The sequence below is a fragment of the Mercenaria mercenaria genome, chromosome 10 (assembly GCF_021730395.1).
Source record: "Mercenaria mercenaria strain notata chromosome 10, MADL_Memer_1, whole genome shotgun sequence".
Lineage (NCBI taxonomy): Eukaryota > Metazoa > Mollusca > Bivalvia > Venerida > Veneridae > Mercenaria > Mercenaria mercenaria.
The window spans coordinates 4582629-4598490 of NC_069370.1; the positions used below are offsets into that span (position 1 = coordinate 4582629).

At 35.7% G+C, this 15862-nt stretch overlaps 1 protein-coding gene across 1 annotated transcript; it reads right to left on the minus strand.

Annotated features, from left to right (window-relative positions):
• Positions 1 to 298: 298 nt before the first annotated feature.
• Positions 299 to 3503, minus strand: LOC128546282 (uncharacterized). The gene is made up of 3 exons (XM_053516666.1): positions 3494 to 3503; positions 1047 to 1299; positions 299 to 701 (listed from the first exon to the last, which is right to left on the minus strand). Exons 1-3 carry the CDS (start codon positions 3501 to 3503, stop codon positions 317 to 319), a joined length of 648 nt encoding a protein of 215 aa, XP_053372641.1. The 3' UTR covers positions 299 to 316.
• Positions 3504 to 15862: the final 12359 nt, after the last annotated feature.

Below are 15862 nucleotides of genomic sequence, written 5' to 3' on the forward strand. Positions count from 1 at the left end.
TGTTAAAGGTAGCAGGGTACACTTAGGATCGAAAATTTTGGGCACGACCGGGCTTACATGTAGCGAGTCGCAATATTGCATTTCCCTAATAAGCAACTTTATAAAGTGCGTGTATGTTTTATGCTTTTAATTAATGGCAAAATCAGGACTCTCATACAAGAATACAGAAATCAATGAAGCTAATTAGGTAAAACGACTGCCGAACATAACCGAAATTATGTTACAGGAAGGAATGAAACTCAATAAAGCAATAAAAGCATTTTCTAAATTTATTGGTTAATATAAGGAAAATATTTTTTCCTAAGAAGAAAAAGAGTCAACCTGAATCGCTAGAAGATATGCCAAATTCTCGCATCAGTTTTGGTAATTTTTTTTTCATGAACTTATCGTACATTTCATGATTTTCCCTTACTAGCTCAGCAAGACGACATCGTCGCCTTGGGGGTTCTTGCTCATCGCCTTCAGAATCATTGTCAGAGAAAGCTGCAGCAGCCGCATCCCGACGCTCTGCTCTCCCAGCCGGAGCAGCCTGGTCGCCATCTACTTGACGGTCACGATCTCCGCGATCTGCGTTGTTTTCTTGGTCAGCTGCTGGGGCTTGTTGATTTTGTTGTCGTCCATTTTGTTGCATAGGCTCGCCGGCCCGAGGTGCATTACGCACCAGACGTCTTTCATTTTCACGAATACTCTCAACCTCGCCTCTGCAAAACAGATGTACAGATGTTTTTATTTTTTAAAGATTAGAATAAAATCATATAAATATTCTTCAGAGATATGTAAGTTAAAGTGCTTTCAATTTTTAAAGAAAGAAATCTTGAAATATTGTATACACTGTGTAAGTTTTGAAAATAAAGACTGATTTGTAAATGTAACATTTTATTTGAGAACTCATATCTTAATTTACCGATGTTTGACTGTCATAAATGATAACAAATCTGAAATATCAATAATTACCAAATAACATGCTTATATTACCTTAAATCATCCCTACAAGTACTCATGTATCGTTCCGTATTTAAATAAAATGTTTTTTTCAAATATTGTACATTAGATCTTGATCTTCAATATTTCTTGTTGACATCAGTTTTGCAAGTTTTACCGACAACCGATCTTTTAGCTGTTTGATAGTTGCAGAGTTGTACAATTCTCTAACTTGTTGTGGAAGCCGGTCAAGGTTTTGTTTGATGTCATCAATGACGTCATTCCATCTTGTTGGATGCGTACGATACGCCCGAAGCATGAGAAGAGTTTCTTCCTTTGAGATTCTAATCGACTTTCTTCGTCGTTGGAGCAGCGTAGCTGAATTAAAAATTGAGATTTTATTATAACCTGTCTGAATATGTTTTTAATGTGTACAATGAAACAAAAAAAGCTGAAGTTATTTCGTCTGGCCTAACATATCGTTTGGGATTATATAAACATTACCACGTGCATTATATAAAGTTTAAGGGGACGCATATTGCTACATTCACAGTTCATACAGCAATGCGGAAGGGGTGCATATTCAAGAAATCGATGGTGGGAAAATAAAAAACATATTCCTAAACTGATATAATACTGATGGACACCTGTAATATTCAGTATTTTGTGGATAAGGATGTGGTACTATGAATGTAATAGGAAAACAGAGGTGTTTGTGAAAGTACATTCAACACAAAATATTAAGCTTTTGTATAAGGAAAAAACAGGTTTTTTACAATAACAGTGTTCCAAATAATGTTGAAGGGATGAGATTTTCTTTCTAACACACCAGGTTTGCTTAAACATGTAAAAATTTAACGCCACGTCAGTTCATCTCGGGATGGACGCCATATTTCTCATTGATAAAAAATGTAAACAAAAAAATCAGAGTGGGATTAGCATTGCAAGGGCATAACATGACATTCTACACAATGAATACCTTAGAACAGATATCTAAGATGCTACACAGGTCAGGCGGGTTAAATGCATAATGCCGATCACTTGAAATTCATCTTGAAAAGGTGGTTAATTTTAGTTTGTTTACATGGTTTTTAATTTTCCCACGACTTCTCGGCGATTCACTGCAAATGTATTACTGCGCCGGACGAAAGGTAACTCTAATAAACAACGGGAGACAACTTAGGTGTCAGCACGTGTACGCTTTTTAAAAAAAACATGTCGATGATTATAATTTCTTATCAAATAATGAATCCTATTCAGATATTCGTCTTTAATATTAGAAAATTATTAATTTCTGTGGACATTTGTCAAAAAATATTACCTACAGTGGACTACTTTGCGCATCAAACTGGTTTCCGCTTCAGTTGTGAGGCACTTCCGTTATACTTTTGACAACAATAACAAAACACAAAATGAATCGATAAAGTCACTTATAAACCGACTGCTACTTAAATTAGTGTAAGTAAAGTTGTTGTTACAACATTATACATTTTCGTTACGTTATGAGATAAAGTTTATCTTGAACTGCATAATCCATTAACTACGTTTACATGATATTGCATTTACAACTTATTTGACCCCATTTTTTTACGTGAATGACAGCATTCTCGTGCAACTCGTGCAAACAGAGTTATGAAAAGTATGGTGGAGAATTCAAGGACAAATTATAAATGACATTAAAATGAGGATAACTGTATATTCGTCCAGTTTTGATCATTGACATTCCTGCTGTGTATTAGTAACTTTTGTGAACAAGATTAGAATGTTGCTTTTGCACATATACACATTGATCGGACCTCTCAACAAAATTTCATACCTTATTTTAGGGATTTTTAAGACAGTACATTTTCAAAAGTTTGTTGAATGTGTTTTGATATTTAAGTGCATTGCAATTCATGAATACCAAGTTAAAAATTAATAATGGCAACATTTCTAGGCCTTTATTGTAAGCCACTAGACTTCTGTAATGATAAATGTTTAATGTATTAAGGGGAATATACTCTTTTAGTTTTGTAATGTGGCATTCCTTGACCACCGTATCTTTTCTTATGCACTACTTTGTAAACAAACTAAATAATGTGTTTTAGCTCACATATGCCAAATGAAAAGCAAGACAGTGAACTTATTTCACATTCTTTCTTTAAATTAGAATCTGTAGGACATTGATAAATGTTTGGACAAAGTGAAGCACTATTATTTTCGCACCAAAAAGTCTTAATTGTTGACTTTGAATGTACACAAGAAGTCTTATGTAATTCAACAATAACTTTCTTGTTTCAGTTTTTCTCATTTTTATTTTAGTGAGCAATCCTTTGTGTACTTATAACAGTTGAAACAGTATTCATTTCATTTACCAAAACCTTGTACTTTTTTGCAGGTAAATTTTATAATACCCCACCCACTTTTTTCTAATTTCAAAGTATGCGTCCCCTTAACTTGATATCAATTTTTATGTGTTTTACATAAAAATATTCTAATTGAAACGGAATTAAAACGGTAAGATAGATTTATAGATGTAAAATAATTTAAATGAATTAAAGATAGAAGCTCTAGATAGGAAAAAAAATCTTACCATTATTCATTATGTTTATTAAAGATAAATCCAAATTAAGATGTGTAAAATGAATGCACACGTAAAACTCGTGTTTCTGATGGATTGTAATTTTGTAAACGGAAAACGACGAGGCCAGTTTTACATAATATGTGTTTATTTCGTCAATTCTCCTTATATATGTATTCTTTAGTAAATGTAAACTGAAATCAAATTGTATATTAATAGAGTATCTTTTCAGATTGAAATTATTAAACGAGTTGAATAAAATAATAAAATGCGAGGCTCTGCCGAGCATTTTATCAATTTTATTCAACGAGTTTAATAAATTATATGTGGAAAGTCACAAATGTAATATTCTTTTGATCACATGTTAGTTTTTCATTTTTGAAATATGAAAAAATCTACGTTCTTTTACTATTTAAACAAGTCAACTTCACTAACGTCTCGTACACCAAAAGCGACGTCAACGTCAAAGCTTTATTACACTAGTGTAATATTATTGTTATTTAATGGCTTTATTACACTCCCGCGACATCAAATATGTGATAAAAAGTAGTACAGAACTTGCATATTTTTAAAAAAGTTAAATTTTTTATAAATTGCAGATTTGATGGACGCTCGAGCGACGCTCGAGCGACGAGAAGACGTTTAATAGCTATGCTTCCTTCAATATTACAGCCGCCACCTGATAACAGTGAAGACATAAAACAGATTATCTGTATAGATTATACTGCAGACTGCCTCCTCCTCGCGATATAGATGTAAAATATTGACTATTTGGTAAGGACGTTTATACATATGAAGGGCGAGATATTTTCTCCATGATCGCATCAAATCGTTATATGTTTTATCAACTTACCGGCGAAACACCAGAGACATTAATTGAACTTGAAACTCTCATTTCATTGAATGTTGACAGGGAACATAGATTATCGAGCCATAACAGAATTATGCTGTTCATGCTTTGGTTACGGTCTTACCCAACTTACAACATGTTAGCCGTCATGTGCGACTTAAGTGTCTCTACCATCAAAGATGAAATAAAGGCTCTTGTTCCAATTTTTTATGACAAACTGGAGTTCTACATTCGCTGGCCATCAACTGTTGAGTGGAGATCTATGCGCGGAACATGGAATAAACTACCAGACGCTGTCGGTGCAGTAGATGGTACTTCCCACGAAATCTATAGGCCCGAATCCGAGCCACAGGAACAGTATTATTCCGGGTATCGAAGCTACCACGCCATTCACACGCAAGTTATCGTTGACGTTTTCGGAAACATTCGATATGTGGAAAGCGGCTTTTTGGGACATCAAAATGATGCACAACAGTTTACTTTAATGCCTCAAATTGGCACCGATCTTTCTTTTCCAGGAAACTGTATTTTGCTGGCTGATAAAATTTATCCGAACGGTGACCCACTTATGATCCCTTATACTGTAGCACAACTAGCCCGTAAAGAAGGGAATATGCGCCGCAAGTGTGTTAAATTAAACAGATGCATAAAAATGTATAGGATACGAGTAGAGCATGCGATTGGAGAACTTAAAAATTATAAAGTCATAGGGTCGTTGTGGCGACACCCGAGAAATTTGTTATCAAGTATAGTTAGAATATGTGCCGCACATGTTTGTCGTCGTAAACAGCTGGAATTAAATTTGTAAACACATTCATACTTTTTAGTTATTTATAGCAATGAATGGTTTGAGACAATCCCTAGAAAATACCCGAAGTAGGATTCGTATTCGGTATCGGATTAATTCGCAAATGTCTAATAGTCCCTACTGAACTACACTACATATAAACGGAATGGGGGTCCATCCAGCTCGTTTTTTCACAAAATAGCGAAAAAGTTCCTGATTATCAATCAACAAGCAAGGAACCCTTCCGTGATTTGAATTTCCCGCGCCAAGGTGACTCACCGATTCATACAATGCTAGCAGCAGTTAGTTTTACAACTTACATCAGTATTTTACATGTATCGGCTGTTTAATTTTTCTAAAGAATTAACAATCATTTTCTCTCACCTTAATTTACAGACATCCAAAATCACGAGGTTCTAATTATAACAAATATTGACGGGGGGCAAAATTCGAAGTGTACCCTGCTACCTAAAGTATAGAGGGAGTGTGGTTGCACTGGCCGGTTTGTCTTCGACAATCGTCCAAAAATACAAAACTTTCAAATGAAGTGGCGATTTCGCGCGCTATATGAAAGCCATTTGCAAGCCTGAGGACCAGCCCACGTATAGTAATGAACCCAAAGAGATTCTTTCAAAATAAAAGTAATAGCTGGATGGTATACTGGTACATGTAGGCTTGCTCTAATCACTCTTTACTCAAGAGATGCAACCTGTTTGTAGAACTAAATGTCTGAGTTTTTAATTTTCTCGTGTTTCAAGACATTTATGACTTTCCATATTTCGCCTTTAAGAGGACTGACCGTAACATCTCAGGGAAAGAAAAGTTGTATAGGCAGTTCCATTAAAATAATAGTATCAGACTCTACCTTCTGTTCTGCTGAATCTGTAAACTCTAAGCTATAAATGGAAGCAAATTATGATCTAGATCTATATTGTGTCTGGTACAATGCAACCACAGATGACGAATATTTTCTTTAAGTATTCCTCAGCTAAACTATCTCCAGTATTTTCAGCAGACTTACATTTCCAATGTATAACGGAAATGAAATATTTCGATATTTTATCAGTTTTAATAACAAAGTTCTTGTAGTTGTCACAAAAACATGTGTTACACCATGTGGGCAAATTGTTTTTATTAATAAGATTTTGTCAGATGAACCAAAGTTTATAAGCTAGAAACATGTGACAATAAGAAAATTTATGTTCTCTTAAGAAATAAATACTTTTAATTTTGGTTGGTATTGTCTTGCTTAACATAACGCCTCACTGCTTATCCACACCTGTATTTGTATTTATAGCCGTATCACTTTAAATACTAGTCTGACAAGTTTTAATCTCACGCACGGGTTTTTCATGGGCAAATTTAGTGCAGTGACAAGTATAGTAGTCGCAACTTGACCGCGATGGTTGACCTTAGGCTGATTATTCATATCGATTATTTCATTGTAGAAATCAAGGGTGCTTAGGGTAGCCGTGTATATTTATATGGAATTAGCTTGTACACAGTGCAGTATCAAAGTATATATACTTATATTTGATCACTTAAATATTTCCAATACACTGATTTATATTTTCACAAATTTATATTTCCTTTTTCTCGTGCAGTTCGTGTTTTACGTACACTCCTTTTCGATAATAGGTTGTGCCTCATTGTGTATTGTAATGCAAAGGTCAACCATCGGGGTCAAGTTGCGTCTACTATACATTCTTTATCTGAAATCCGTAGAGGACAGATCGTTTACAAAAATTCCCTCCGACCCTCCCCATTACCGTATATTTGTTGTTTTAACACATTTCTGCCGTCAACTTTAATTTATTTCAGGGCCATAATGGTGTACCATACTGCTGAGCCCTGCTACAAATGTACTGCTGCACCAAACATGTCACGCCGCTTCGGTAATCTACGTTATTCTGGTGAACAAACTCTTTACATTGTGTCAGTGTCAACTCAATTGTACTAGTATGCTTCTGTTGGTACATTTAATCATCATGGAACAATACGGTTGAATGGAACTGACTTGATTTTAAACTGCATTTATTCATTTATAAACATTTCTAACGTTACTATTTTTTTCTTTGTTACTTTATGTTTCTTTCTTGCTTTTTGTTAAATTTGGTTTAAATTTAATCACGAAGTTTTCATCAATTAGCGCGGGCTATAGCTCATTCGAGGTTTACTACACAAAGCGATAACACGCAGGTTCGCCAAATCCTGGCATAGTATTTGCAGAAAAATGAGGTGATGGTCTTAATGTCATTTATTCTGTAAAGAAAAAAACATAACTGAAATATTAATGTAAGAAATTCATCGAATTATAATTTGATGACAGTTCAAGGACATTACCCAGTTTTTTTAATATTGTTTTTGTTCTGTTTGGCACATTTATTTTATCTACTAGAAACATTACAGAAACTGTGCATCAGATCTTGTTTACACAACTTTCTTTATCATGAAAACATATGACAATTTTATAATTATTTCTTTTAAACTCATCAGCTTCAAATATAATGTAAATAGTTAATGCATGTCCTTGTACAACTATATTACATAATAAAACAGTTGCACTTACTCCATAATGGTAAAAATTCCAATGTTTTAGATGTGGTGTCTCTGTGAAATTCAGTTATATCCCGCCAAACTTAATTATAGATGGCTGACACAACTCATGTTTCCTTCCAAAAAAGTTACAGCTGTAATTTTTAGACATGACCAATTCAAAGCTGTAACTTTCAATTGTATTTTTACAGCTGTATTTTAAGAACTGCATGTTTTACACCTTTAAATTTCAACTGTTTTTCTGGTCATTTTCCACTTACAGGTCTGTTACAGCTGTAATTTCAAAATATGGTTCATTTACAGACTTTTACAGCTATTTTCGTACAGGATCTTTCCTCCAATTAAACCGAAATATTTTATGCATATACTTTCAATGTAACTTCATACATATTTAGCATCACTAGCATTAGTCTAATCTACAGAAGCATAGAATTTATCTAAAAACAAAACAATAGCAGACTCGGTTTGTAAAAGGTAATGAAATGTGCAACACACCTCAGGACCTTAGCACAGCCTTACGCGGTATTCTCTAATAGTAAAATTGAATGCAGCACATGCACCCAAAGGGCTAGAAAAATGTTAATGTATACAACTGGAACATTAATTTATTCATTTCTCTATCCAGGCAAAGGAAACGTGAAAAGCATGTAAACTTTTGCTATAATCAATGTACATGAAGGTGTTTCTATAAATGAATATATATAATATAAAATATAATCTATCATATTATCGAAAAAATTGTCAGAGCTTCAGTGTGCTTAACTTAGTACTCTACGTTTAAAAACTGGAATTGTTGTAAATACTATTCAATCCCTTGATAGATGACAGAGTGCTAGGCAGGACATGAAACATCAATGTTCAAGCGTGACCTTGACCTTTGAGCTAAAGGTGTGATATTTGTGCAAGACATACTCTTTAGTTATGGGGAACATTTGTGTTAAATAAAATCCCTTGATAGATATTTGAGTTATGGAGCAAACTTGAAAATCCGAAGCGTGACCTTGACCGTTGTGTTATGGATATGATTGTTACACGTGACCAGATTTTTATTATGTGAAATAATATGCTCAGTTATAATAAAATATCTTGATAAATGGCAGAGATATGGACCTGACAGGAAAGTGTGAACGGACTGATTGGCGTACGGACAGACAAAAGTAATCGCATAGTAAACTTTTGTCAGGACCGGCAGGGGAACAACGGAAGGAACACTTGCATCGTAATAGATAAAATAAAAAATATCCCCTAATATCTAGGTGCCATAGAGACGATAAACAGTAGTCTGTTCTATGTGCTCTGACAGACATAGCTACTTAGATATGAAAAGCAGACAAAGGGTAGTCTATAATTACGTATCTGCGTTCCAAAATTATGTATATATTGTCACGATAAAATATATCTGTTTTCTATTTAGTAGCCTCAATGCAGAATGTTTTTTCGTGTTTTCTTTGCACATACATAGCCAGAATTCCATCCTCATATTCGCTAATGCTGGCATAAAAAAGTTTAGGATTGAAATGCATATATTTTAAACAAAGTGATTGTTAACGATGCTTCTTAACTTACTGTTCGCAGAAGGTAGGGACTACGAAGTTTTTGTTAATTGCACGTTTATCTTATATGCTACCCTTGTGAAGTATCACATTAATTTATTGAGCGGGCTTCACAGCATCTATTAAAAGCATGAAACAATATACAATATACATGTACTTAAAACTGTTTTACAAACCCTATTTTAACTTAGTTCAAACAACTTTAGGTGCAATCTCTGTCATGGCTGAGGATTAAACTAAATATGGGATATGCCTATCATCACAATAATTTTCTTCTGTGATCGCCTCACTCTAGAAGAACATACATGCGATTTAATAAAGAACGTTGTACCTGTGCAGCTGAAAAAGATGACTTAGATCCTAAAAAATTCTCTTTGTATGTGGCGTCTAGAATGAGTGGCTGTTAGCCAGAACAACTTTAAAGCCCTCAAGCGTTGACTGATTTATTGCACGTTGACGCCGGTGGTTCCGAATGGCAGGAAGGAAGCTGTATCGATGAGCAGGATAGCTCTGGGGGATATGATTGTACTGTTGGTTGAGATTTCTAACAAATCTGAATTGTGGTAGAATAGGATGGTACGTCTGTGTTGTACTGTGTCTCACTGGAGTTCATAGATCATATCTGAAATTGTGCTTACGCGGTAATTATCATTTTTGACGAACATAGAAAGATGTTTTCTTTCAGTTTTATCAGTGTATATTTTTAACCATAATTTTCTCTATTTTACAAAATCAGTCTTCATATACTTCGGAAAATATCCAGACATTTTGGTTTTTCTCAAAAACCGTTCAATGTTTTTCAAAAATTCTTTTTCAGTGTATTACCAATCTACGTCAATCTACCTTTTCATCTTTGTGGGAGCTTCGTATTTCCTCTGCAACCCGAGAAGTAGACCTACTGCTGAGGTACCGATTAACAGCTTAAATAAAAGCCACCCTGATTTCATATTTGTTTTCAGCGAGCCTTTTCTTTAGTTCTGGAAACATAGAAAAGTCGCAAAGGGCATGGTCTGGACTGTAAGGAGGGTGTGACAACAATTGCTACTTGAAGGAGTTGATAAGTTCTTCTGTAGATGAGGCAGTATAAGATAGGGTATTGTCACGCAAGAGGAAGACATTTTTCTGGACTAGCCTGGAACGCAGCGTTTTCAGTTTTTCTTTGAATTATTTCAAAGTTACTTCTGTATAGTACCTAGTAGTAACAGTTTGACCTTTTGGCATGAAATAAGCCAGTGTTATTCCACGTGAATCCAAAAAATCAACCAGCATGTTCTTGCCAGCTGAATGAGACAGCTTGAATTACTTGGGAGGTTGGGAACTAGCTCATTTCCACTGCTTTGACTTAGCTTTTGTTTTAGGTTCCGATGCTTTGCCGATCCGAAACTAACAAACTACCTCCTGCACTGTCACTCTGCGATCTGTGTTGACAAAAACCTAAACAGTCGCCCTTATTGTAGGGGTCACTGCCTCAGCGGACCTCCCTGGCCTATGCTTGCCCCTCATGTTTGTCTTGCCCCCCCCCCCCACCCCTAAAAGGTTGAACGGGATATGCAGGCTTTAGATTCAGTGTTGTTATATTTTCTGTTCCTTTGGGATCATGGAGTCCATTCAATATCTATGTAATAGATTTCCGTGTTGCACTTTCCATTACCTTTCATGAACAGACTCAATCAAACCAAGTCTGTTATTATTTTTGCTTTGCCTGTTCAAGTGACTTGCAGTGAGAACACCTCAGAGCGCAAAATGTCGGAAGAGGTTGTATAGGAATAGCGTTAAAACGAGAGGGTTTTGGTGGGGAAATCGTAGTACCGGGGGTAGCACTTTCAAATAGGTTTCGAATCATGTGCATGATATTAACACAATATATTGAAAAAAAAAACAAACCTTACGTCCTGATTTATAATTTTTTGTTTACTTTTTCACTTTCACTTTCGAGCTCAAAATGACGTAGCGCGATCACGTGATTGGGCACACTGCTTAGAGTCCATGGTAGCCCTAACACCTACCTTGTTTAATGCTCAAAGCTTCGTCTGTACACACGTTTATTGAAAATAAACTGACCGATTTATAGACAATAAAATGTAGTTTTCGCTCATGTATAATATGTGTAGGTAGTTCCGCGTGGATAGACAGGAGCAAGAAAAGTCCGGACATTTTCCAACCGCTCCTAATAAGTTCTTAAAGTTAAAAATAAATCAGCATTTATCTTTTCAAATCGTGTATTACTGTTTTTTTAGTTCCAAAGATTTTCTTCTATGAAAACTCATGTTCGGGTTTTATAACATATATCTATATACTACGAGATATCAACGTTTTGAGTCAATACCAACTTAGGGTGGGCTATTTCTTTGCAAAAATACAGAAATGTTCAGAAATAAAAGCTTCGTGACATTTACAGTTATATAATTCCACTTCCGTTTGTTAAATTATGGAGCTCAGCTACACTTTATCATTGAGTGTTTTAGCCCACTATTATCCAAATTCGATAATCAAATATTCCATTCATTTGATTGGGACAATTTATTTTAATGCTTGCATTACTTTTTTTGTTGGGTTTAACGTAGCACCGACACAATTATAGGTCATATGGCAACTTTCCAGCTTTGATGGTCGAGGAAGACCCCAGGTGCCCCTCCGTGCATTATTTCATCACGAGCGGGCACCTGGGTAGAACTACCGACCTTCCGTAAGCCAGCTGGATGGCTTCCTCACATGAAGAATTCAACGCCCCGAGTAATGCTCGAACCCACATTGATGAGGGGCAAGTGATTTGAAGTCAGCGACCTTAACCACTCGGCCACGGAGGCCCCCTGCTTGCATTACGATATTACCAGCAGAATTATTACGTGACAATTTATCTACTGATTTTGAGTAGACTGAATTAGTGTATTTAACACATGCGAAAAAATAAGATAACAAATAGGCAAAGTCTCGTTCCAGTAACGCACGTGCAAGCCTTTTAAAACAGCAGCCAAACATTTAGATGCATGAAGTAGAGGCTTACTTCATTTCAAATATGTTTTCATGTTCGAGCAATCCATTGCCTCTTGGTTTCTATTGTTTATTGCTTTGTCTTGCCAATATACCTCCCTTGTTTCCTTAGACGGTTTCTTTCCACTTAATGTAAATTGACCAAATCGCTAGTGTATTGGGTAACTTCCAGTAATTCCTGCACTTTTGACAGCTCTTTGAAAGGCTCGCTATAAATACTGACAATAAATCGAAAATTCGTTTCTTTTGTCTGCCGGATGTATACGTCTACTAAAAATTCAAAAGAAAGCTCACCCAAGGGATGACACTTCCTTTAAAAAAATATTTTATCTTCTGTAGTTGCAATGTACCAGACACAAATTATCTTTACGCCAGTCTTCGTTTTAAATGTTAGCCAATAATTTACTTATCCAGTAGGACAGTAGGAAAGTGTCTGGGGCCTACCAGTTAAATGATTTACGCCGTATAACCTCCTCTAATATTCCCTTTTCAGTTAGGCATTGCGAAGTGTACGATACAATTAAGTTAAAATGAATATGTGTTGTAAAAGTAAATTGTGATATAATTAGACAGTTCAACATACGATCAAACTTGGAACTGTAAGGTGGCGTTGGCGGAAAGTTTAAAAAATCTGCTGTCAGTGATGTGCGAAACACTTCTAAGACATTACTAAAATATTTTAATCGGATCAACAGAATATATCTGTGCTTTCATTATAAAGCTCCAGCATGTACATATTATTTTAGTGTTACTATATCAGTTTTCGAATGGTGCATTTGTCTAGAGAAATAGATGACGTAAACCATCACTGTATTAATAAATTAGTGGAAAAATACGATTCAAAATGTCTGCACATGTATATACAGTCAATTTGAGCTTTATGATAAAAACGCGCTTGAATGAAGCAGTATTTTTATCTTGTATGTATTCATAATAAATTTTTTGATTGATAAAACTGAACATATATTGTATGTTAAATTTTCTTTCAGAACTATATTTGATTACTATCTCTTACAGGAGCCTCCGTGGGCGAGTAGTTAAGGTTGCTGGCTTCAAATCACTTGCCCCTCATCGATGTGGATGGCGTTGAAATTCTTCATGTGAGGAAGCCATCCAGCTGTCGATGGTTCTACTCAGGTGCCCGCTCGTGATGAAATAATGCACGGAGGGGCACCTGGGGTCTTCCCCCACCATCAAAGCTGGAAAATCGCCATATGACCTATAATTGTGTCGGTGTGGCGTTACCGGTAAACCCAACAAAATAAATAAATAAATGTTTCTTACAATGAATAGAGAGTATGACTTAAAATACTTCAGTTGAACATTTAAAATACCAGTTATATGATATAAATATACTGTGAAGGATTCATTTTCAAGTAAAATAAGAAATATTCATGTCATAGTGAACTGTATACATTTTGTAAAACCTTGATATTTGGGCGCTACTGCGATTTATATAAATAGTTTGACTGTTATCTTATCTGGATCCTATAGATATGAAATAAAGCAGTGGCATAATATAATAAAACATAAGAACTACCACAGTATTTAGGTGCCATAGAGACAATAAGGATTGGTCTGGTATATGTGTACTGATAGCCATAGCTGCTGACATATGAGAAAAGGTGAAGGGTGGTCTATAATTACGTATCTTCTTTCTAAAAATTAAGTATATATTGCCACGATAATATATCTGTTTTCTATTCAGCCGCCTACATATAGAATGTGTTATTCATATGTTCCTTACCTTTAACTGTATGTCTAATCCAATATAAGCATCACTTACAAGAGCTCAGGGATGGAAACGCATGTTCTTGAAATACGGTAATGGGAACAGATCAGTTATAGACATTTAAAAAGATACTGATTTTCTAGTAAATATTATGGATTATGACAAACTTTAAGACTATCAATATTGTTTCTCAATAGCAGACGAGTAAAATGTAGGAATTTTTAATATAAAATTAGGGTTTTTTTGTTGTGCTTAACGTCGCATCGACCCAACTTTAATGGTGGAAGAAGACCAAGTTGCCCCTCCATGCATTATTTCATCACGGACGGGCCCCTGGGTTGAACCACCGATCTTCCGTAAGCCAGCTGGATGGCTTCCTCACATGAAGAATTCAACGCTCCGAGTGAGGCTCGAATCCGCATCGTTGATGGACAAGTAATTCAATGCAAGTGACCATAACCACTCGGGCACGGATGCCCCTTCTTAAAATTAGTGTATATGCTTCACGAATCTACTGAATTTATGATACACTGTGGTTGAAGATTGTTTTTCATATTCTTAAACACAAATTTGAAGTTGAAACAATTTTATTATTTGGCTCACAGATAAAACGTAATCCTTTTTGCCAGCTACTAAACTAAGCAAAGCTTCTCCGTGACAATATGACACCAGACACTCTGTAAGAAGTTAATTGTCCTCTACACCTGTGTTATCAGTTATTTGCGAAGAATATCTAGTACTTGTAAATCTACTGTAAAATACTGGTGTTAAAGGAGAGCGTCGATCTACGGATCGTGGGGGTGCAAGTTCGATCCAGGGGCGAGACGTATCTTCTCCGTGACATCTTGCTAGCAGAAATTGCGCCTGAAATCATTTGTCCCAACTCTGATTCATGTAGAGAAGTGGTCATTTACTTGCGGAGAAAAGGTTACTATTCATGCAGAAACAAAATTGATCCTGTTTAAAATCAGCTAAATTACACCGACTCTCGATGTATTGAGTTTCGTACAGAGAATGATTACCTATCTAATTTAAAACAAAATCAACCACCTCTCGAACGAAACAGTACGAATGATCTTTTCTGACCTGTACAACTGTTTGTCTGGTATATTGATATATTCTGTACATACTTTGGCTGCTCGTTTTCGCCGAAATTTCAGTACAGACTGCCAAAATGTTAGATATGGTTTTAGGCAAGACGGTTGTTTAATCTGCATTTGGAATGTTTATAGGTAAATGTTATTCGGAACTGTCAACAAGTGGAAAGTAGAGACTTTACTCCAATAGTCTGAGACACATCGCACGTTGCGTATTCATACTTTAACAGCTGAACGCTACGTATTCCTCTTTGATCATGTTTGACGGAACCCTCTAGAGAATCCGCAATAGACCGATCTTAAAGCCATCTGAGCTGCGTTGATACGTTTCGTCTGGCATCTTTTGTCGAGCCTCTAAAAGTATTTCGTTTGTGGTTCACCCTTCTGCATAGGTACTGAATTCATAAAAATATGATTTGTTCGGCTATGTGTTAAAAACATTTATACAAGCATTTTTGTCTTTAACATATGCTTATTTGCTACCATTGCATATGTTAGGCATTAACCTAGAGAGGATAACTTTTTTATTACACTGTCTTGCTACTTTGGAACATGGGTCGGAGCTAATAGTGAGGTGTGCGCGCAATTAGCCAGTTTTAACTCACAAGTTATGTTATAAGCACTGACCATTCCAGGTCACACACTTCTGTCCCCATCACCACCTCGCCCCTGTGATCTTTACTGTATTTCGTGTTTATTCTTGTTGTCTTATTATAAAGAGACCATCTGTCTAGAAAGGCCATTTTTTCATTTCCCGCAAATGGTATTGACAGACATATGAGCCGTGCCATGGGAAAACCAACATAGTGGGTTTG

What these genes read in the sequence shown, in the direction of transcription:
- LOC128546282 (XM_053516666.1), bottom strand. An exon ending in ATTGAAGATCAAGATCTAAT is followed by an intron (nt 702 to 1,046) that starts GTACAATATTTG and finishes TCTGTTTTGCAG; the next exon opens with AGGCGAGGTTGAGAGTATTC.